Source organism: Gallinula chloropus, assembly GCF_964237585.1.
Source record: "Gallinula chloropus genome assembly, chromosome: 2".
Lineage (NCBI taxonomy): Eukaryota > Metazoa > Chordata > Aves > Gruiformes > Rallidae > Gallinula > Gallinula chloropus.
In genome coordinates this window covers 119,888,436-119,911,925 of record NC_140086.1, presented here as the reverse complement: position 1 = coordinate 119,911,925, position 23,490 = coordinate 119,888,436, and the positions used below count along the sequence as shown (strand labels likewise).

At 42.5% G+C, this 23,490-nt stretch overlaps 1 protein-coding gene across 1 annotated transcript in view; it reads left to right on the top strand.

The window, feature by feature from the left end:
- Positions 1-18,706, top strand: part of STT3B (STT3 oligosaccharyltransferase complex catalytic subunit B) — a gene marked incomplete at its 5' end in the record, with an annotated part of 52,261 nt that extends 33,555 nt beyond the window's left edge. Inside the window, 11 exons of the mRNA XM_084260524.1 lie at positions 806-904; positions 3,212-3,358; positions 4,174-4,222; positions 5,834-5,988; positions 7,722-7,933; positions 8,774-8,961; positions 9,463-9,634; positions 12,385-12,558; positions 13,584-13,697; positions 14,758-14,970; positions 17,057-18,706. Coding sequence (XP_084116650.1) covers positions 806-904; positions 3,212-3,358; positions 4,174-4,222; positions 5,834-5,988; positions 7,722-7,933; positions 8,774-8,961; positions 9,463-9,634; positions 12,385-12,558; positions 13,584-13,697; positions 14,758-14,970; positions 17,057-17,137 — 1,604 coding nt within the window. The 3' untranslated portion in view covers positions 17,138-18,706. The remainder of the gene's footprint in view (positions 1-805; positions 905-3,211; positions 3,359-4,173; positions 4,223-5,833; positions 5,989-7,721; positions 7,934-8,773; positions 8,962-9,462; positions 9,635-12,384; positions 12,559-13,583; positions 13,698-14,757; positions 14,971-17,056) is intronic.
- Positions 18,707-23,490: the final 4,784 nt, after the last annotated feature.

Here is a 23,490-nt window from a genome sequence, read left to right as displayed (position 1 = left end):
TTGGCTGGTTACTTCAAACATAATCAGACTTGTAGCTGTTCAGAGTTGGTATTTCTCTCTTCCCCTTCCCATTCTTCTTCACCCTGGAATACTGAGGACCAAATCCCTGTCAAAATAAAGTGTATGAATTTTAGTTCATACATAATAATCATTCATGTTGTTAGTATTAATATTAATGATGTTCTTGGCCTCTACTTTCTGGGGGATTATGAGTCCCCATGGTTGATATAGATCCATTAATACATATGCTTAATATGAATTTTTAATTCTATTGCTTCTCAGTTTCTTGGCATGCCTCTGCTCTTGTGTTTTTTTAAAAAAAGCAAACTGCATTTCTGCAATTTCTAAATAGGTGGTGGACTCTTAAATGTTTTGCTGCTTTGAGGTCTGGTCCCTTCAATTTGTCCTCATCCAGAAACCTTTTGTCTCTTGTTATCAGAGAGCAATTCCCCCATGAGCTGCAAAAAACAAGATGGGAATAGAGAACTACTTCCAAGCTAGAACATTTTATGGTTTATTTCCCTGGGAGGAGAAAAAGTGGTGCAATTAGGAACAACAATACTTTGTTACTTCCTCTGAAATGGAACATAATAGGCAGGTTTATCCTAGTCAAAGGAGAAGAAAGCAATTTGGGTGGCTGGAATACTTGAACTGATACGGTTCTCATTCAGTGTCACTGAAATCAGGGGGAGGATGGACTCTACTGTGGAACCCATGCTTTTTTAAATGTGTGTATTCATTTTCTTCCCACCTGTCTCTTCCTCCCCTGTCCTCACTCTTTTTTATTTTTTATTTTTTTCCCTAGCATATAGCACTTTCTACATTGTGGGGTTAATATTATCGATGCAGATACCTTTTGTGGGATTTCAGCCAATTAGGACAAGCGAACACATGGCAGCTGCAGGTAAGAAAATTAAATGCCTGCTTCCAAACAGCCTGCTTAGCAAAAGAAAACCTCTAGCCCTTGCAGCTTTATTTCATTGTGTCAGAAAGAACACCTACTAACAAACCAAATTGGTAAAGAAAAAGAGGTACAATTTAGTGTCTGTAGGGAAGTTTTCTTTCCAATTGACACATTATCCTTCTTTGTGTGAGCTAATGGAGGTAAAATACCTCCATAAGTGGATCAGTTATGTATTCTGACAGGCACTTATTTTACACATTGATGATTTCTACTGTTTTGCAATATAATGTACAATGCTTGAAGGCAACGATTGAAACATTCCTTATTGGTAAACAAACAGTTTTTTCTGAGCAATTTGGGTTTACAGTTGATAGTCGAAATTAATTTTTCAAAGTGGCTTAAATACAGACGACTTAAATTACTAATCAAGAGGCTGATTTTTACATACCTGATTTCCATCCTGTTTGATTCTTTTTATTTCCTTATGTTGATTTTTTTCAATCATTAACACTCAGACATTCTGGTTTTTTTGACAGCGGTAACCTCTATGTAGACTGATATGTTTATGTTTAACTGCATGCACTGTGTGATATAGTTTAGTTTGTTAGATTTCTCAGGTGATTTTATTATGTGTAGTCACTTACCAAAATGTATTTGGGACAGCAAGTGGAGTATCATTCAAATTTACCAGAAAAATACTTCAAAAGTTGAGATTTTTCTCCAGCAGTGCAAAGAGCAAAGATTAACAAACCACATTCTGCATCTGAAGAAGTTTTGCATTTATTTAGTGCCTCGAGTTTGTGTCTTTCTCTAGGAGATCAGAAGTATTTCAACACTGCACCTCAAATTTATTGTTAAATTGAAGACAGATGATGCACTTGAGTTCTGTTTTCTTCTCCTGTCAGCTACTAGTGAATTTTCACCCTTGAATGGCCGAATCATTGGAATGATCTGATTATATAGACTGAAGTGATTAACAACAGATAATCATGTCCCCATTCGGGTTTCATGTTAAACTTCGAACAAGCTTTTTAAGACTGTGGGGTGTTTACCCAGTGGATTCTGTTTATCAGCACTAACTTTGTGTATAATTGTTATCTGTATCGCTTAATACTTGCTGGTTTCTTTCTTTCATTCCTCCTGCTTTGTTCGGTAGCTTAATTTCCTATTACTATATTAGCCTTGATCTGTGTTCCCTGGTGTCTGTGCCTTAATTTTTTACCAGGTCTAGGTATGTTAACCTGTGTTCCTGTCATAATTATGTAATCTAGTTTTAATGTGATTCTTTCCCTTTCCCCAATTTAATTTGGGACCAAAGAGGCTGTGGTTATTGGAGCTTTTGATACAATAAGCATTCTGTTTTGTAGAGCTTTACAGAATCAGAATCACAAGGTTGGAAAACACATTTAAGATCAAGTCCAACCGTTCCCATCCTATGCTAAACCATATCCCTAAGTACCTCATCCACCCTTTTTTTAAACACATCCAGAGAAGGTGACTCAACTCCCCCTGGGCAGCCTGTTCCAGGCCCTGACAACTTTCAGTAAAAAATTTTTTTCTAACATCTAATCTGAAGCTGCCCTGGTGCAGCTTTGTGGCATTTCTCCGGTCACCTGGCTGAAGTGACCATCTCCCACCTCTCTACAACCTCCCTTCAGGTAGTTGTAGGTGGTGATAAGGTCTCCCCTCAGCCTTTTCTTCTCTAGGCTAAACATCCCCAGCTCCCTCAGCCACTCCTCATAGGATTTGCCCTCCAGCCCTTTCACCAGCCTAGTTGCCCTTCTCTGCACTTGTTCAAGGACCTCAGCGTCCTCCTTATGGTGAGAAGTCCGGAACTGGACACAGCACTTGAGGTGGAGTCTCACCAACGCTGAGTACAGGGACACAATCACTTCCCTAGACCTACTGGCCACACTATTTTTGATACAAGCCAGGATGCCATTGGCTTTTCTGGCCACCTGGGCACACTGCTGGCTCATATTCAGCCTGCAGTCAACCAACACCCCCAGGTCCTTCTCTGCCTGACACCTCTCCAGCCAGTCTCCCCTAAGCCTGTAGCGCTGCATGGGGTTGTTACGTCCCATGTGCCCGTCTTGTACCTGTCACTGCAAGTCTCTGTCCTTGCAAGTAAGTATCATCCCTGTTAAGTATTAGCTGCTATTTGCCAGAAAGTGATACTATGCCAGTTTTCAGGTGTGAGGGTGTGCCTACATTTATATTTCTAATTCAAATATAGTGGAATTCCAGTCACTTTCAGAGCTGTTGGAGCTTTTGAACATATAAACTAAAAGTTTCTTCTTTCTTTAGGTGTTTTTGCACTGCTGCAGGCATACGCGTTTCTGCAGTATTTGAGAGACAGATTAACAAAGCAAGAATTCCAGACACTGTTCTTCTTGGGTGTCTCACTAGCTGCTGGTATTGTATTCCTGAGTGTCATCTATTTGACATACACAGGTAAATAAATGAAACTAGCTTACCTTTGGTGCAGGCAAACCAGATGATGGTCATTTGGTTTAGATTTAAGTAGTTGCTGGCAATGCCACAGGAAACCAGTGCTCGTGTTAGTCTGTATTTAGGTTGGAATTTGCTGGGCTTTCCAAGTTGCAGGAAAAAATAAAGAGTTTGTGGCAACGTTCTGGTAATTCAGGTTTATCCACAGTCCATGTAATGATGTAAGCAGTCAGACTCAGTGAGGGACATAACTACAGCCAAAGTGTATTATGAGGATACATATAGCTAATCTATTCTGAATAGCAAAATAGTCAAGGTCAGATTGCTTAATTTCTGAAATACTTGGATGTGAGTTCTGTATGACTCAGTCTCTTAAGTTACACTTTGGAGGCTGAACCACAGAAAGTCTTCCAGGCAGTTCTACTCAATCTCACAAGAACAAATTTGTATGTATTTGGTTGCCATCCACAAACGCCTCACTGCTGTCTCCTGATTCCACGACATGCTTCCTTGGTGATCTAATACCATACTTACTTCCCCTGATTAAAAAAAACAATCTAACTTTCCTGGCTAAATACATGTTACCCATGCAAAAATGAGCAGAGTGTGGCCCTGTAAGAGTGCGTTCTTCTAAAACCAGCTTCATGGTTGGTAGACTTTACAGCCTGCTTAATGCAGTAGGCCTGGTTCACATATATTACAAGTTCAAAGAAATTTCTTTGATTTTGTGCTATAATTTGGGGGGGTAGAAAAATTGTTGCATTTAAATACCTAGGAAGCAAAAGGTGGTTTGTATTTTTTCCCCTTTTCTTTTTCAGGCTATATTGCACCTTGGAGTGGCAGATTTTATTCCTTGTGGGACACTGGGTAAGTAATGATAAAGGATATAAGGATTTAGAAATCAATAGCTTTCTGCTGAAAACTAATAAATCTTCTGTTCTGCTCATCCTCAAGCCCATTTAGTATTTCAATGCAGGTAGACCATAGTGGGCTTTAACCAGTTACCTAAAGACACCATTTGTAGTAACCATTTCATGATCTTTGCAACCATTTCACTAAGTTGTCTGTTAAATTTTTTGCTGCTTTGGAAGTCTTTGAATATGTATTGGTATGCTTTTCTGTATGAAATAACCAAAAGCTATACCAGCACTAGGACACATTTAAAAATTAGTGAGAGCCTTAAACTTAGACTCTTTTCATTGCACAAGATTGCACGAAATCACAAGGATGTTGCACATATGATTTTGCATGTTGCCTGTGTATTATTTTTGTACATCTGTTTTGTATATACAGATGTCTACTCTGAACAATTCTGGTTTATTTGTGTGTGTGAGTGTGAAAACATGGGTGTGTGTTAGTTAGAAAACGCATGTTAGTTTATCTTTTCGTTTAGTTAACCTTTAAAAATCCAGTGGTAGATTCTTTAGCCAGCCAGGAGAAGAGGAATAAAGGTGAAGATATTTTTCTCAGATAGATATATTTAAGGTGAAATCCAAGCAGTAGATTAATTTTTTTAAGGTTTAAGAGCAGTGATAGGAGAACTTAAAACTTTTGCAATTCATTTCTTGTCAGGCTCCAAAGTCCAGCTCATACAGGATTATGTACCAACTCTGTAACAAATGTAGTAGAACAGATATCAGTAAAGAAACCTCAGATTTGTTTGAGGAACATATAGGTGTTGTTCTTTACCGTAAAATTGTCTATATATACATAAAGCATTAAACTTTTGAGGGCTTGTCTACATTAGATAATCATAATGTGGTAAAACAAACGATGCAGTGTTGAATGAGAACCGTATCTCGGTGAAGAAAAGGACATAATGTTTGATACCTCACCATTCAGTCATGCAACACATTAGGTCCATATGCATAGCTGTCTTTAATATAGAACACAGTTTTGTTCTTGTCTGCACTGAGTGTTTGACATGTTGTTTAGTTGATGTGTGTTTCCAAGTGTAGACAAGGCCTGGGAGGAGGGGCGGGGGGCTCATCATCTAAAAGAGTGTCGGGGCATCAGTCACTAGTCTGGTATTTAATACTGTAACTTTCTGTACTAAGAAAATTAAGGTATTCTCTGTAGAAGAGAGTTTTTGTTAATACAATTTTGACAATCTAGGATACTTACTGATACAGGTGATTTGTCAAAATGTAGTGATGGGGCTGCGTGTTCATTTTGGTGAATTTGGTTTCATATTTAGCTGTAATAAAACATACATTATTTTCATTCTTTTAATTAGTATGGAAATAATCCTTCATATTGGTGTTTGAAATAACTCCGTGTGCCAAGTACTTCCTAAATACAGTTAGACCTGGGGACTTTTTTGGTGTAAAAGATTTCATCAGATTTTTGCAGTATAGAGCACTTGCCATTTAAAATTGAAATGCTTCATTTGAAATGAATTTCAGAATTCCTAATGTTTACAAGTTTGAATAACTTTATCTTTTCGCAATAATTTGAACTGAATTTTTTTTGAAAAAGGTATGCGAAAATTCACATCCCGATCATTGCCTCTGTGTCTGAGCATCAGCCTACAACATGGGTTTCCTTCTTTTTTGATCTGCATATTCTCGTGTGTACTTTCCCAGCAGGGCTGTGGTTCTGTATCAAAAACATCAATGATGAAAGAGTCTTTGGTAAGAGAAAATACTTTTAATTGTTTTGAAAAATCTTGCCTTCAACTTGATTCCATTTTGGTTTTGTTTGCTCAAAGCTGGTATATGGCTTTTTCTAAAAAAAAAAAAAGTTTGAGTAAGGTGTTTAAAGGTGATTATTAAATGTCAGCACCTGGTAGTATTTCAAATCATTTCTAAAAATGCAGATTGATGAAATGACAACAGCAATGGAGCGTTGTCCCAAGAGGTGGGATGGAACATTTGCTGGTGTGGTTCTGTTCTGTGGCTGGAGGTGCCTGCCCTTCCACGGGCTGATGTTGCATACTATGCTTTGGGGTGAAGTTCCACAGTATAGTTCAGCCAGATGAACAGCTCAGTGCAAAGGAAGGTCCCTACCCTATGCAGGCTGCAAGGTAACTGACCCTTCCTTGGGTGTCTGGCACAGGTGATGGCACAAAATGCATTTTCTTTCCAGACTTTCTGCTGCTTTAGTGAACTGAATCACTTGCTGTGGAACAAGTGCTAGATAAGGAACAAGCCTCAGTGGCAGTGTGGGGTCTGCCTGTGTCAGCAACAACAAATTATTTGTACGAATCTGTACTGTGGAAGCTGACTTGTCAGGTTAGGGAGGAAGCTTGTAAGGATGAGATTTGGAGTTGTAGCCCATACAGAGGAGACTCGGGTCTTGGGCTTTACAGGGGTAGGAGGCTCCTGACCAATACAGCTGCCTCTTCATATTATCTAAGAGGTATGTGGGTAGCAGGAATGCTTCCTGTGTTAAACTGAGTGACATGGGTGTTTTCTGTGCTCTGTGGCTTGCAAAGAGTCTTTGTCAGGACCAGTGCTGAGCAACTCACTTTCATTCAGCCTCCTAGTGCTGCATCATCTATTTAAGTCAGCAGAGAGACACCTATGAGTGAAAATGGAGAGCCATACTACTCTGCTACAAAGCAGAAAATATTTATGCAATGTAATCTGATATGTCTGTCCCTTGATGCCCATGGCAAATGTTTCACAAAAGTGTGTTGTTAAACTGTAGCAGACAGGGAATAGCCACTCTTCCTTTGCACAGTAGATGTTCCTAACCAGCATATACAGGTTGGGGTTTGTTTTCCTTCAAGAAAAGTGGTCTGAATATTCCTTACTATTCTGAAAATCTTGGTTTGGTTTGGGTTTTGGGGAGGGGGCCAGGGAGTAGAGATAATACTGTTCAGGAAAACTTGCTTCAGAATAGGTCTCGGTATCGTATTATTTGTCTGTATGGAATTATAATGTAGACAAGCCCCCAATTTGTTCCCAGATATCTCTAACTTAAATTTTATATTTACATTAATTTCTAATGCTTCCTTTTGCTTTTTCAGTTTCAATACTTGTTTGGTCTAGGGCTGTCTGACCTCTTTTAATATCAAATAAAGCTGCCTATTATTCCAGTACTGGTTTTGATGTGTGATACTACATTTCACTAATAATGTTTCTTCTGACACATTATTAATGAATATGAAAATGAGGTTGTGTTAATGTTAACACTTGTCAGGATGAACTTCAGGAAGGGTTGGAGGCTGAAGAGGGGTAAATGTTATTTGAACTGTACCTCTGTAAATTAAAAAGCAATGAAATGCAAAATGCATACTCAAATCTTTACGAACACAGATGCTCAACCCACTTGCAGAAGTGGTTTCATGGAGAGCATGTATGTGTGCAGTCGGGGTGGGTGTTATTCCCTGAGTGTCCTCAGTGGGTGTGTTTCCTTGCAGTTGCGCTGTATGCAATCAGCGCTGTCTACTTTGCCGGTGTGATGGTTCGGCTGATGCTCACTTTGACTCCGGTGGTCTGTATGCTGTCTGCAATTGCTTTCTCCAATGTCTTTGAGCGTTATTTGGGTGATGATATGAAGAGGGAAAATCCACCGATAGAGGACAGCAGTGATGAGGATGACAAAAGGAACCCCGGCAACTTGTATGATAAGGTGAGGGAGCAAAATCTGTAAGTCAGAAAACAGTTTATTTTTAATACTTTTTTTTTTTTTCTGGTCAGAATATTGTAAATACCACTAGAGGTCCGAATAACTAGCATTTAAATTTAGAACAAATATTGATGTTTTCCACTAAGATGTTAACTGATGTTCTGGGGGGAAAAGTCAGTAGAAGTGTTTGCTTCTAGCTCGATCTGTGACAAGCCTTCTGCCTAAAGGAAGAGCGCAGTGTTGACCTAGCTTTCTGTATAAGCAATGGCAGACAGTTGTGCTCTCTCCTCAACTAGTTTTAGCAATTCTGTGTCACTGTATGTTTCCCTCTTGCATTTCCTCTAAGACATAGTGAAATTAAAGAATAATATATTTTATGGAAAAGTATTTCAGTTCATAAACATACACACTCTCTTCATCATCTCTTCATCATGAAGAAAATGCTGTTGGGTGTTTTATCTGTTACTGTTATACTGCCCCTGACAATGCATGAGCCCTTCCACTCACAGTAAATACCTGTGCCTCTCTTCCCACCCTGCCTTGTAAAAGGGCATCATCATCGTACTGAACTAAACTAAGGAAGTTATGCATTGACCCTCATGTAATAGTTGTGGGTTGGTTTGGGTTTTTTTTGCTTCTGAAGAGGCTTTTATGAAACCATTGTTTTTTACAAGTTGCTGGATTGTCAAATTATTTTTGTTTGCTGTTAATTTATGCTACAACTGAGTCCAGATTTATGGTATCCCCTGGCATTTATGCACAGTTCATGTGAAGAAAAAGGCATGGCTTCCATTGTCAAGGGCGATAAAAGTTGCTGTAACAGACCTGTTTGTGTTTGTTTAGGCAGGCAAAGTGAGAAAACACGTATCTGAACAGGAAAAAACTGAAGAAGGACTGGGTCCCAATATCAAAAACATTGTTACTATGTTGATGCTGATGTTGTTGATGATGTTTACTGTTCACTGTACCTGGGTAACTAGCAACGCATACTCCAGCCCCAGCGTTGTTCTTGCTTCCTATAACCATGATGGGTAAGTAAAGGCTACAGGTCTGAAAATAGCTAAAGGGTAAAAAGCCTTTCTGCTTCCTTTGCACTAGCAATTTGCTTTATTTTCTTGTAATCTCTTATTATGTTAAGGCAGAACTGTCACTTGAATAGTAAAAGGTCTTAATATTCTAATTTTCAAAAGGATGCAACATTTTCTGAATTACTCAATGTAAATACATACAAATAATCCTATTCAAAGCCTGTAAAGATGATCATTTTTTAAAAACAATTTTTTTAAAAAAAAAAAAAGCTTGTATATGTAACTCAATATGTAGTTGACTGGAAAGTAGTTTTAGTCACTTCAAAATCAGTTCAGCTTCTGGCTGTTCAGCTGTCAGTGGGTTCAAAGTTATGAGCGCTGGTAACTGAGTAGGTAGCTGAACACATCAAAAAACCCTTATTTGTGAGCCCAGGTTTATTATGATGCAGTTAATTCATTGCTGGTATTTGTACTGATGTGAGTAACATGAATTGTGTTTTCCAGCACTCGCAATATCCTAGATGACTTCAGAGAAGCCTACTACTGGCTGAGACAAAACACAGACGAGCATGCCAGAGTGATGTCATGGTGGGATTATGGTTACCAGATAGCAGGGATGGCAAACAGGACCACCTTGGTTGATAACAACACTTGGAACAACAGCCACATAGCCCTGGTAAGGGTGGTGGTTTTCTGTGGAGTAGAAACACCAAAATGTTTATATTGCAGTCAAGTGTGGAAATGTCTGCTGATGGATAGTATGATGATAAAGAGAAATTCCCTGGAGTGGGAAACACAGAGGTGGAAGGAATGCATTTTTTGCCTATATTAGAACTCAAGTGTAAAGAGTTTTGGGGATTGGTTTTGCTTTTGGAGTTAGTTTTGTTCATTTGGAGTTTCCCAAACTTCACCTCTACTCCAGTTTCTCTTCTTTGTGGGAGGACAGACAAAATGTAACTATGCAAGTAGGGATCGTTTCCATCCAGCAGTGAATGGTGCTGTGAAAAATGCCAACATGAACCAGCAAACTTTCAGGCATCTTGGAAATTAAAGGTTGTTTATGAAGAGCAATGGAGGTGAAGCAGCCTTGAGGCAGTTCTGACTCCTCAAATTCGCAGTTAGACAAAACATCTGTATGTTTCATTTCTTTCACTTCTGAAGAGTAAGCTTAAGCTTTGTGCACGTGCATAAAAGCAGGGTGTTAGCATTGCCTGTGGCTACAGGGGCACCACCTTGGGCAACTTAAACTTTTCCCAGAAACAAAAGAATGCTCGGTATTGTAGTTGGACTGCACACTCGCTAGGTGCTCTGTAATGACTCTTCATCACTCATTGGCTGGTTCTTCCCAAAAGTCTTCTGTCATGCTGCATGGGCAGAATGGGGGAAAGGCTTGAGGATCGTATTGGGGTAGTTTGTTAACTTGTGTCAGTAGCTAGCCCTGTGGCTGGGCCAGATCTGCAGAGAGGCAGCGTTCAGAATCAACAGATTAAGCTGTGCTTTGAGCATAAAAAGTCCTGAAAAAACACGTGTTGAGGAATGAAGGATCAAGAGTCCATGCTTCTGACCAGGGGCAGGGAAGCCGTGTCGGCCAAAAGCAAGCTTGGGTGATGGCACTGTCAGTGCTGATGTGAGCCAGGAAGTCTTCCTGTGTGCTCTTGGGGCACATATTTTGGTTGCTGATCTGACAGTGTGTTTAATGGACATTCAACTCTGATAGTGCAAGGAGCGGAGGTGCAGATACTGTATCTAAACCCAGCAGATCCCTGCGGGACAAGGTGCGTCCTGCGAATGGAGAGGCTGCGGGAGGCGCTCGTGTTGCGTAAGCACAGTAACCCTGCCCGTTACAGCAATTAGCAGCGATGGCTTTTAGTGACGGAGTCTCTCCAGTGTGGCTGCTGGCACTGTCAAGGCTCCATTCCGGAAGGAATTACTTCATCAAGGGGGAGCCAAGCACTGCGTGTGTGTTGTGGCGAATACCTGAACTGGTGCTCTAAGCGAGGCACGCCCCAGAGACCTGTGCAGATGGCTTCCTCCTGCTCAGAGATGAAAATTTGCCAGATAGCTTCACATTGACAGGGGTAATGGCCAAGAAGCTTGAAGTTTTCAGTCTTTGTGACAGGTTCTAGCCTAAGCTTAGCATTTTCTAATTACAGTCTGAACTGAACGTTACCAATTTGGGTGCAATGTTATTTATATTGTAGTTACTCCCTTTTACTACAGTCATATGTTATTATGCCTTAAGTGCAAGAGCTTCAGCAGCAAACAGAACTACTGAACTGAGTGCCAGTTACTGACCTAAGTGAATTTTTGTTGTGGTTTAACCCAACAGGCAGCTAAAACAACCACACAACTGTTCACTCACTCCCACACCCTGCACTGGGATGGGGGGAGAATTGAAAAGAAACAAAAAAAAAGGTAATAAGAGTTGAGATAAAGACAGTTTAATAGAACAGAAAATTAAAAGCATATTGATGATAAAAGAATATACAAAGCAGGTGATGTACAGCATAACTGCTCACCATTCTAAGCTGATATTCAGCTCCCAAGCTGTGCTGCCTCCTAGCCCCTTCTTCCCTATTATATACAGAGCATGACGTCATATGGTGTGGAATATCCCTTTGGCCAGTCTGGGTCAGCTGTCCTGACTCTGTACCCTCACAACTTCTTTGGTGGCCCTCGCCTTCTCGTTGGCAGCCCAGTATGAGAAGCTGAAAAGTCCTTGTCTGCTTGGCAACAACTAAACCATCAGTGTGTTATCAGCATTGTTCTCACCCTAACCCCAAACCACAGCACTGTACCAGCTGCCGGGAAGAAAATTCTCTCAGCTAAAACTGGGACAATTCTTTTCAGTGTGGGAAGTGACTGACCCGGAAGAGGTTCTGGATACAGCTTTGAAAAGGCCTCAGCTGTGTTACGTGGATGTCTCTCTTCTGGCCTTTTCTCTGCATGAACTTACTTGGACTTCAACACGATGGGTGCCTGTATGCTACAGAGTACAGTGCAGCATGGCTGCTCTATTAGTGAGGGACAGAGCTCAGGAAAAAACAACGATCCAAGAGATTAGTAATGCTTCAATTTATTCAGCTTTGGGCTGTGTCCAAAACTTGGGAAATAATTTGTGATTAGGTGTTTTCTGCAGCACTTAAGTTTTTAGCAATCCAGCCATGCCTTGAAAAATGTGGGTGCCAGGAAAGGAAAATGCTTATTGCTGGTTTATGCTCAAAACACTCATTTCAACAGGCAGCACTCCTCTTGCAGGCAAGGAAACATTTCAAATCAGAGAAGCAAAAGTCCAACCTAAGTAGACACAGTAGGTTTTCTTTATCTAGAATGAAATGTGGGCGTTGGTTGGCAAGCTTTGGTCTGGCAGGTTATTGTTCGATAGGCAGCCTCGCAGATAGTGAAGGTGTTTGTGCTGTGATACAGGTGGGAAAGGCGATGTCCTCAAACGAGTCGGCAGCGTACGAGATCATGAGAAGCCTGGATGTGGATTACGTTTTGATTATCTTCGGTGGCGTGATTGGCTACTCTGGTGATGATATTAACAAGTTCTTGTGGATGGTGAGAATAGCAGAGGGGGAACATCCCAAGGATATACGGGTAAGTGGAAGCTGGACACAGGCGTTCTTGGCCTGAACAGTGTATTTCTGCGTGTGCATCTCTACTGGTTTTTTGAACTCCTATTTGTGTTGCTCCTTTTCTGGCAGCCCTCATTACACTGGAGGGAAATCTCTACTACTTATTGCAGTTATGTTGGAAAAGATGTGTTATGGGTTGTTCTCCTAGAACAATAGCCCAGCCCTAGCCCTGTGGTCCAATTTCTTTACATACCTATGGTTTCTGAAAGGTCTGTAACCTCAAAAGCTTTTCACTTTTTCCACGTGATACTAAAAGTACATGGTGTCTTTTGTAATTCATGTGTGTGTCACTATGCACCATCACAATTTAGAAAGGGGGTGCTCAGACTGTTTAAATGGTCAGTATTACAAAGTTCTTCAAAGTCTGTAATAGTAGGAGACAAAGTGTTAATATTGACTTACACAGAGTTTTGAGTTATTCAAACATCTCGGAGATTGCAGAAGTGTGTGGTAATATTTTCTTAAGCTTAAAAAAACCTTCTAGATATTGAGCACAGGCTTAAGGGAGTAGCCTGGGCACATAGTTTCATCTTGTGCTGGAGATGAAAATGGCAGAGATTGTTTTGTTTAAACACTGAGAGCCTTTGTAATTTATGGTAACACTGCAGACTCTTACATTAACAACACAGTGCTTTGTACCTTTCAAAGAATAATTTTGATAGATGCCCAGCTAACTTTTACACTTTGAGATCAATGTTGTAGTAACTGCCTCCTGTGCAGTGACAAAACCTGTACCAGCACATTAATTGGGGTGTAGGAAGATTGGTCCACAGGGGTCTGGGTTACAAGCAGGTAGTTTGTAACTGGTTTACCTTTTATGAGCACCATCCTTTTCTGGTTTAAGACAAGCTAAAATCAGCTTTTAAATTGTAAAAGTCAGTTAAGATTCTTTATGGAGGGTGGGGTTTTTTGTGGAGAACAGAATGAGAATTGACTTTATCCAGGCGTTTCGTTTATACCGACTCTCTGTATCTTTTCTTTTTAAAGGAAAGTGATTACTTCACCCCTCAGGGAGAATTCCGGGTAGACAAGGCAGGTTCTCCAACTTTGCTGAACTGCCTCATGTATAAAATGTCCTATTACAGATTCGGAGAGATGCAGGTTAGTGCGACAAGTTCTACTGAGTCTTAACTGAAATGTGAGAAAAGCAGTGTTATTTTGATGTATTCTCCATCTTTCGGATCGAGCTTTGCTTCTAGTAGCTGAATTGGAGGTAGGAGTCAGCTTTAGAAATCAAAACACATCTAGGCATGGTCTATTGTATATAGCCTTTAGGAAGAAAGCATTTCTGCTGCTAACCTACACTTGTACTTGGCTTTCAGCTGGCCTTCACATTGCCTCGGACGAGCATCTTATTTCCACAAAGTGATGTGCTTGCTGAAATGTTAACAGTTGAATTGTGGAGAGCTTTAGATTTGTGTTTTGGAATAGCAACACAAAAGTGGAACTGTTAATTGACTGTTTAATATCTGTTAGGAACTACCCCATTACTATCTGAGCCACATCAGCCTATTAAACAATAACAACACATTTAGGTAATGACGGCATAATTCTCAGAGTTCTCTCTCCTCATCGGGATGGTCAGGTGTATGGATGTAGCTGTCTGCCTTGTCTGCTGGTTAATCTCCTGTTCTCCCCCAGCCAAACACCCTTCATTCAACTGTTAGTGCAAGAATCTTTTATTCACCTAAAATTGGTGCCAGTGGATCTTATTTGTAACATGGGGTGGGTTGGAGGTGGGGGGCTCAAATTCAACTGATAGATATGAACTGTTTCAGACTTGTGTGGGGAAACAGGGAAGTACAGATTCCTGCCCTTCAGAGGCGTGTGCAAGGGAGCAGCTACACCAAAAAGCCACCACAGGCTGCTGCACCTCTGCCTTTCACTTGGGTGGTTTCATCCATGAATGCAGATGTGCTGCTTCCGCTGAGACGTGCAGTGCTGTCTCCTGCAACATCTGTAGCAGCGGGAATGAGTTTGTCCCTTTCTCCATTGTAAAAACAAACCGAGAGGTTTTTCTCTGTGTGGTAACAACCAGTGCAAGAGCAGCAGTGTCCTCCTCTGACCAGACCAGTTGCCTTGTGGTGGGAAGAACCAGAGTCTGCAGCGATGGGTGTTTTGGGTTTTGTCTCAAACTAATATGCAACTTCAATTTTTGTAGCTGGATTTTCGGACGCCCCCGGGATTCGATCGTACGCGCAATGCCGAGATCGGCAACAAAGACATTAAATTCAAACACCTGGAGGAAGCCTTTACCTCAGAGCACTGGCTTGTTAGAATATACAAGGTGAAACAACTAGACAACAGAGAGACGTTGGATCATAAACCTAGAGTAACCAACATTGTACCGAAACAGAAGTATTTGTCAAAGAAGGTGGGTTCCCAGTGAAGTATCCGAAAGGGGGCAGGAGATGGCGGTTTGTTTTTAACGGTGAATGGCGTAGCTGGTGAATTATGTCTTTCCACTAGCCAGAATGTTATGGATACTCTTCATGTCAGTGTCCGATACCAGACCTGCCTGCTGGTAATAATTGTTAATTTACTGTCTGCTTAACTTAAAAGCATGTGAAGACACAAGGCTAGATTTTTTTTAGGCAGAATGCTAACTGGAAATAGAGTGTGTCACTGGCTGTTACAATCTTAAGTCTTCATGTAACTGGAAGTATAATCTCTAAAGTACATCATCAATTCATGTTTCAGTAACTATGGCTCACTAAGTAAATAATGTGGAAGTTGCTTTCTGACTTTGTTTGGAAGTAGTGATGCCTAGAAGTTTAAAAATGGCGATTTTGTATGAAATAAATTAAATATGAAACTTTTGTTGACGGAACTTTAGTGTCTGGCTGCTTACTGTTTGAAGTCTTGAAGTCATCTTCATGGTTTTAAAAACATGAGCTGTGGTGTGCTACTTCAGCCTACCAAGGAAAGTGCAGTACCAGGGGAGTTGGGGAGACCCCCAGCAGCCCTCTCCTTCACAGCACCTACTAGAGTCAGATAGATGTTGCAAAAGGAATTCCAGAACCCTGTCAGAAACAAACGTGTGACAGATTGACAGTACAGGCAGTAAACGTACGCTGCGTCGTAGCAATACAAGGAAACAAAGTTAGAGGGTAAAGATGCCCATTTTTGTGATTGGATGGATGTTTATAAGATGAGGTACTGGGGAGTTGTGGCTGAAGCTAGACTTATCTTGAAAGGAAACTACCTGCTTCACTGTGTGCATCATACGCTTACAGGGTGAATTCTAGTCCCGAGTGATGAGCAGGGCTGCACCTATTAACAATAGAGGCACTGACCCCGCTTAAGCTGTGGCCATGTCAGTTCTCTGCCTAAGACAGGATAAAACTCGATGTAGCTTCTGATCCACCACCAACTCTTGCAGTTCAAACACACTCTACTTCCCATTAGGAAATCAGAGCATGAGCAAAGAGCGAACGTGTAAACTGGGATTCCTCAAACACATTTTGACGGCTCCTTGGGTGCTGCAGGTTTTTAGCGGTGGCTTCCTTATGTGAAATTCAGTCTGTCTCTTATCACTCTTCCATCTTGGGAATGACACTGCTCAAGCTCAGAGAGATAACATGCCTGAGTACTATGTATTAGTTTGTGTCTGTCTCACTTTATAATAATAGTATTTTGTTGTGATTAATAAGATAAAAGTTGTATTTAATTAGCATAATTGGTAAGCAAAGTGCAGCAAGTGTGTCTAATTTGTTGTGGCAGGCATGTTGAATGTACAAGCTACCTGCCAGGAGCATTATAGCTGTAGTTATACAACTTTGAAGTGAATACTAGCCAAGACTAACATTAATGCTTTCCCCCTGCACTACCGCCTTAAAAACAAAACCAACCCTAAAATACGCTGATAGTATTACTTAAGACTAACAATGATGCTTCCCTAACACTGCTACCTTAAAAAACCCCATCTGAAATATGCTGATAAAGACAGGTGAGCGCTACCCAGCCCCAGGTAACAGCAGGGGACTAAAGACTAAACCATGACTCTCTGGTTTTGCTCTTACTGTAGCGAAAAAATGCTGCTTTGAGCAGGTATTTCTCTCTCTCCTCTTGCTAACTTCTAAGGGAATCAAAGAGTGTGGAAGATCTAAGAAAGTATTTCCAAGCAGAACTCACGCTCTTGCGCCACGTCTGCTCTTCAGGCACGTTAGGGTTGTGTCGCGTTGGTTAATTCCTGCCTCTGCCTCAGCACAAGCTTTGGAAACCGTTCTGGAGCTGGTAGATGGGGCTCGTGAAAGTTCCTCCTGTGCAAAAGCAAGTGTCGGGCATGAATTAACCACCCCAGCTTCAAAACCACTAACCAGATGATGCCTAGTGGAGGGTTTACAATTTCAGCTCTCAAAAATCAGTCATCTAAATCTCAGGCACTGAAATGCACAGCATTAAACCGCGGTCAAGCCTAAACCATTAACTAATACGTTTTATTCTGTTTTTCTTTTTAGACCTCCAAAAGGAAGCGTGGCTACATTAAGAATAAACTAATTTTAAAGAAAGGCAAGAGACCCAACAGGAAGACAGTTTAAATACACTGTTCCGATTGCTAATACGAAGCAGTTGTCCTTGAGATAACCAGTCTTTGCCTTTAGCTCGAGTCATGTTTCACAGCAACATGAGGGTACAGAACCATCATTGGTCCAGATTATTGTACAAAATTTTCAGGCAATGTCTGATTAAAAATATTGGCTTATTGAGAACAGCTGTTTTAGATTTGTAATGTGAAGCAAGACAGAGCTGCTATATCCAAGTCTAGCAGCATTTTTGTTTTTATTGGTACATATTATCCTTCAATCTGTTGAGAATTTGGACTGACTGCACCAAAGAACCCTGTAATTTGGTCCTTGGCACATGCATACTTGTCAATCTTTTTTGGAACACACTGCCCAGCTGAAATGGTGAAATAGAGAAGCGATTTGTTTTCGACAGTGAGGAGGAAGCCGAGCTCCTCTCGGAAACTTTAAACCTCCAAAATAAGTTACTCCCGCGATTCGTTCCCAGTGGTTTCTTTCCATGTCCTTTTACTCTGGCTGCGGGCTGGTTTCGGTCGGGAGCGGTAAGAAGCGAAGCTGCCGTGCTCACAAGAGGGGACAGGACAGATTAATTGGAAGCTCCTTTAGATGGGACAAGCTGCTGTCGGTTAACGTGGGATGGCAGCGCACCATCGGTTCGTAAGGGAGACGAGGCAAATCCTGCACACTGTAGATACAAGGGCTAAATTTGTATCCTGAAAAATCTGAAACGACAGTAATGAATGCTATAGTAACCTACAGCTGAGCATCAGCATAGCAGCTGGTGCTTCAGAACAGAAATTGAACTATTTTAGGTAAATGTTTACATTGGTAACAGGAGTATCGCCTGTTTCATAGGAAAAAAAAAAAGGTTGACAGGTATACAGAACCCCTTTTCTGTGGCTATCGGAGGCAGAGGACTTGCAAAGCCTCTTCCTCCCCTCGCTGCCTTCTCTTCTGAGGGTAAAAGTTTTTTTCTGGAAATCTGTTTCTCTGCATTTTTATTTAGAGTGCTTAAATCAATCGATTGAAGAAATTCCTGCTCTAGTGCTCTTTGCTTTGTCTGTCTTTTATACTTTTTTTTTTAAAAAAAAAAAAGTGGTGAAAACTGTCAGATTAAATGCACTAAGATATCAGTGGAGACTGAACACGTTCACTTTCCAGCTATAGGAAAACTTTATACAGACTTGAAGTTTTTCTTTAATTAAAACAAAAAGGTTTTGCAGTTTGTTTTCCTGCCACAGGTTGTAACTTTTTATAGAAACAAAACTTGCATCAGTAATTTGATGTAAAAATGCAGAATAGTATGTACCTTTCATGAAGAAAATGTAAATTTACAGTGTTCTGTGAGAATGTTACTGCTGACTTCTTTCCCAAGGTGTAGAATATTTTTTTGATTTACGAACTCATTTTTTGACTCAGATGGTTTATACAGCCCGATTCTACAGCTGCAACATTTTCACCAAGGTAATTAAATCTGGATTCCTGGCCCCTGTCCTTTGGAGATTTCATTTTATTTTGTTGCTTTAAAGCTCAACGCAGACCAGTTGTTGACTGTAGGGGAAAATAAAGTTAATTCAAGTTTTGTGTTAAGGGTGTTGTGTCAGTTTTGTTGCTGTTAACTTGGTCATGTGTTGCTTACACTCCCTAGCGACAAATTCCGTCCGCCGCACTCCGCAGAGCAAACCTGCTGACCTCGGAAGTTGCTGTAATGAAGTCCCAGCAGCTTCCCACCATCCCTCCAGCTTCAATTTGAGAAGCCAAAGGCAGGGCCTCTGCTCTGCTGTGATGCAACACGTTCAGCAGCCACCTTTCCCAGCACACACACCTTGCGGTGAATCCTTCTGGCCGCTGGAGCTGCTCCAGCTGTTACCAGTTGCTTTCCCAGGCGCAGAAGGGACAATGACATGACGCACGAGCACATCAGCATCCTGCCCCCTCCCCCTCTGTAAGAAGCCAGGAAGCCAACAGCTGGAAGACCATCTGAAAGGCAGCAGAGCAGATGCTGCAGGTCAGCCTGCAGTTCGGCAGTAACTCAGCCTTGCTGAAAAGGAAGGAAAAGGTTGCTCTCCTGTTGAAGAGCTGTGATAGGGCAGTAAAGAGCAGGTCCGTGTTTGCAGCGTTTTTCAAGCCGCATAGAAGAAAAATAAGCTAGCTCCAGGAATCCCAGCCTGCCTGGGCCTCAAGTCGCTTACCTCGTGCCTGATGAACCTCACCTGAAGTCAAGGCTTCTGCCAACACGAGGAATTTAATGAAACTAATTTGGGAGTCAGTCAGGCAGCTGCTTAGAACAAAACAGCTCCAAAGAACAGGCAGGCACAGCAGCACTTGTGCCTCAGGACCCTGCACGCCACCAGACTACCTGCTTCTGCACCTGCAGCCTCGAGTTACGCAGCTCAACTGACTTCTATCCCTCTGAGAACTGTGCCACCAAAGAACACTGGCATCTTCCACCCTTATCAAACCCACCTTCCAGACCAGCTGATTTCCTCAGCTGCAGCCATCCTTTCGTTGTTTTGAAGATTTTTGAAGCGTAAACTGTCACAAACCAGTGCAATGCAAGAGAAAAGAGAAGCGTTTTAAGCCAAGCTCTAGCCTTCAGTTGCTAAGGAACTAAACCAGCCAGTGGCTGGAAGCCAGCCCTGCATCAGCTCTGTCGCTTAATCGCTGCTGGTGAAAGCAGCGAGGGCAGGCAGTGCTACAGGTAATCCCAGAAGACACATTGTGACTTGCAGTAATTCCCTAATGGGGGGAGAAAAGTCAGTAGTTAAATACCTTGATTGATTTATTCTTGAATGAACAGTTCAGTGTGTTCACTCTGTACCTACCGACCCCCAGTACGAGTAAAAGCTGAAAATGAATGGTGCTCAGGAGTGACTCAGTCTGTCTGGGATGCCTTTAAAGCAAACAGACAGACTGCTCCAGGACACAGCAGCACACAAGGACCACGACTGGGCGGTGTTCCCTGGCCTGTTTACAGCCAGTTGTGAGTTCTGGTTTGCATAAGACCAGTTCTGGCACGATGGTTTCCAACACTCTGTCTGAACGTTTAAAATGAACCAGAACTGCCTTATCTAATGCTTGAAAAACACAGACCAGGAGTTTGCCTGCCCATGCAAGTGTCCGATGCTGCAGTAATTCAGAGCTAAGTAGTATCTAATCCAAGTGGTACCTAATCAAGAATCTCTGCTAATGACAAAGGTTTAACGGAATAGGATTTTTGGGAAACACCTGGACCCATTTCCTTTCTGTCTGCCAACACAAGGCCTGTGTTTGTTCCTGGCTGCCCAGCCCTGCTTTCTCACTGTGTCCTGCTGTCCAGTGTCAACAACACACTTACTTACCTACACGGCCTCTGGCAGCACTAGGGGGGTGGAAAAACCCCACAACAAATCCGGATTCAGCTGACGAGCCACTTGTGTCAGGACCAGGCAAACAGCCCACTCAGGAGGGCCTCCAGTGTTGCACACCTGAGAAACCCGTACCAGTCCACTCAGGCTTCAATGGAAAGAGACAGGGCATCCCACTACTAAATGAAACAAATCTTTTATTCATGAGCATTGTCATTTCCAATTCACGAATTATGAAAGGAAGGCAAATCAGAAGAGACTGCCAGAGCGTCTTTTCAATGAGAAAGGTATAAATTTCTTTTCTGAACATCTCTAATTTAAGAAAAGAAAGAGGTTGCATAGGCTTTCTACAGGTGTGCACAAAAGGAACTGAAGTACATGGAGGTTTTTACATTACAATGCAGAGTGTACATCGGCTACTCGAAAAGGAAAATATTTACTTGCAAGTCCAAGACAGCTACTGGAACGACCTACTGAGTAAGGCTTATGAATATTTACTTCTCAGTCCTGTGAAATATACTGAGCGTGGGAACTAGCAGAAAAGTAAAACGACACTTGTGAATCTCGTTCTGGAATCTCTCGCTGATGGGCTCTTTTCAGAAGGGACTGGTTTTATGGTTCCTCTCCCAGGTTACTTTGGAAAAGAAAGGGTGGCAATGGCAGCAGGGGATTCTTCACGGCATCAGAACAAAACAGAACGTACAGCAGCGCACAAGTGGAATGTTCTCAGCATGCAGAAACAGCCAACCATGCAGACAGAAAAAATCTTCAATAACTTACAAGCATAAAATTACTCAAATTTCTCCTTAAAAGAACGGCTACAGCGTCTTTGTAGCCTGGCCAGTCAAACCATCCAAGCTGAAAGAGGTCTACTCTTTCGGGCACCCAGGCCTGACAGACAGGTTTGCAATGGCTCTTTGCAGTGAGTATGTGGCTTGTTCTTTGGTGTGTGAAAGTCAGAGCTCTGGAAGGGTGTTCCACGTGCTTAATTCCACCTTGTCCATTGTTCGTTGCGATGACATCACAAACTGTGTGGGACACTCCTAGTTCCTTATCAGCCTGACCTCTAGAACAAGAGTGGAGCCGGTGCACAGGTAATTCTTGCGGGTGACAAAGTACACCGTTCTCCTGATGGTACTCGGTAGTAATTCAGTGGTTACTATGACAACGTTGTTTTGGTTTGGATACAGAAAAACAGGAACTATCCCTAAAAATAAATTTCTTTGTCCTTTAAAAAAAAGTGTCAGTTACAAACCCAAGCTCATACAGTCCACGGTTTTGGTTGTTGTTAAAAAATAGGATTTAAATCATTCATAATGCAGATCTTCCCTACGTGCCAAAAAAGGGACGTACAAGCAGGACAACGTACAACGCGGGAGGGAAAAGGAGCCACAGTGTCAGGGACCAGGGATCCGAGGCGGGAACGGAAGGATGGATTAAATGCCATATCCAAACGAACGACTACTGGCACGTTTCCTTGCACACGCCTCTGTTCAGCCTTCCCAGCTGCTCAACAGACTTTACACCTACCAAAAAAGTAACGAGTAAAACGCAGGGCGCACAAGAAGAGAGAGGAGCAGCGCTTCGACCTAAATATGCCTGTGTAATACCTAGAAAGCCAAGTTACCCTACGGAGAAAGCAGACCAAAGGCACGAGATGAGGTGGTGCTACGGGGAGGGAGGCAGCCATGCTACCGATGCCAGACAGAGCGGTTCCCTTAGGGGGCGTGGCAGCAAGCGGTGGGGCGGGAGCCGGCGCCTTTTGCGTCAGCCCTTTGCTGCCACTTGTCTCAAAACCATCTTCACTTTCAGTGAAGGGAACTGAAAAGCAACAAAGCCCGAATGCACCTTCTGAGTCCACTGTCTTGGTGTCGCGGCGGTTACCTCACAGAGCCAGACCGAGCTACGGGATTGGTCACTTGTCTCTTTTTTTTAAAAACCAAATCACCTTCCATTTCACTTGTTTCATTAATGGAGTCACTGTCTCGGTCTAATAATTTACTGAAGTGTTACCCTGGAAAATCATTCCTGGGCGAAGGCCAGTCATCCTGTCATCTCTGCTCATCCAGATATTTCATCTGGAAGCGATCGATTGGGTCAAAAGCAAAAGGAAGCGCAGGCCCGCCGGGAGCCCTCAGACTGAGCTACGGGCTCCCACCAGACAAGCTCAGCAGTCTGACTTCCCAGAGCCGCGTCTGGAAGCCACTGCTCGGCTGGAGGGGAGGCCTCACACCCGGTGCAGCAGGACAGGACCCCTACCCAGCCGCAGCGGCCTAGTGTTTTAGGCTGAATGCATCAGCAGTGGTTTAACTGAGAGGGCAAGGCTGGCTGGGGGGTGGGGGGAAGGAAGGGGGCTCGGCCCAGCCCAAGAGCGCACTACGCCTCACTGCCAAGGAGGTGGGAAGCTGAGGCAAGAGTGAGCCACGACACCACAGCTACAGCTGCTGGGAGGGAGCCAGCGGAATATGCAACCCAAAAGCATTGGCACGACAGTTGCCAGAGGACACTACACAGCAAGAGCCAAATCACCGGGGCCGGTGGCTCCCTGGTGACCGCAGACATATGAAGCAGCCGGCAGCACGGACAGACAGAGAAGCGAGGACACGGCGGGCCAGTGGGAACAGCGCTCGTGAGAAAGTATTGCTGCTTCTTCAAAGATGGCGGAAAATTCACACTCCTGGCAGGAAACGTGCTCTTAAACCAGCGTCCCGGCGAGCGAGCGCGCTGTCGGCGTGTCATTCGTACGTCAAGGTGAGTTTGCGCAATGACCATTTAGACAGAACGACTGCCATGAAGTGACACGTCACGTTTTAAGTGCAAAACATTTTTGGCAAAAGTGAAAAATAGAAAACCCTTAAACCAGTACTAATAAAAAAGTATCTCCTTAAATACTAGCACAGGGCCTGACCTGTCCGGCCGGAGGTCTGCGCCCTCGCGCTTGAGAGGAAAAGGTCTTTAAATCACTGCTAGTGTTGGTACTTGTTTACATGTAGTGTAGATACCACAGGCATACACACACAC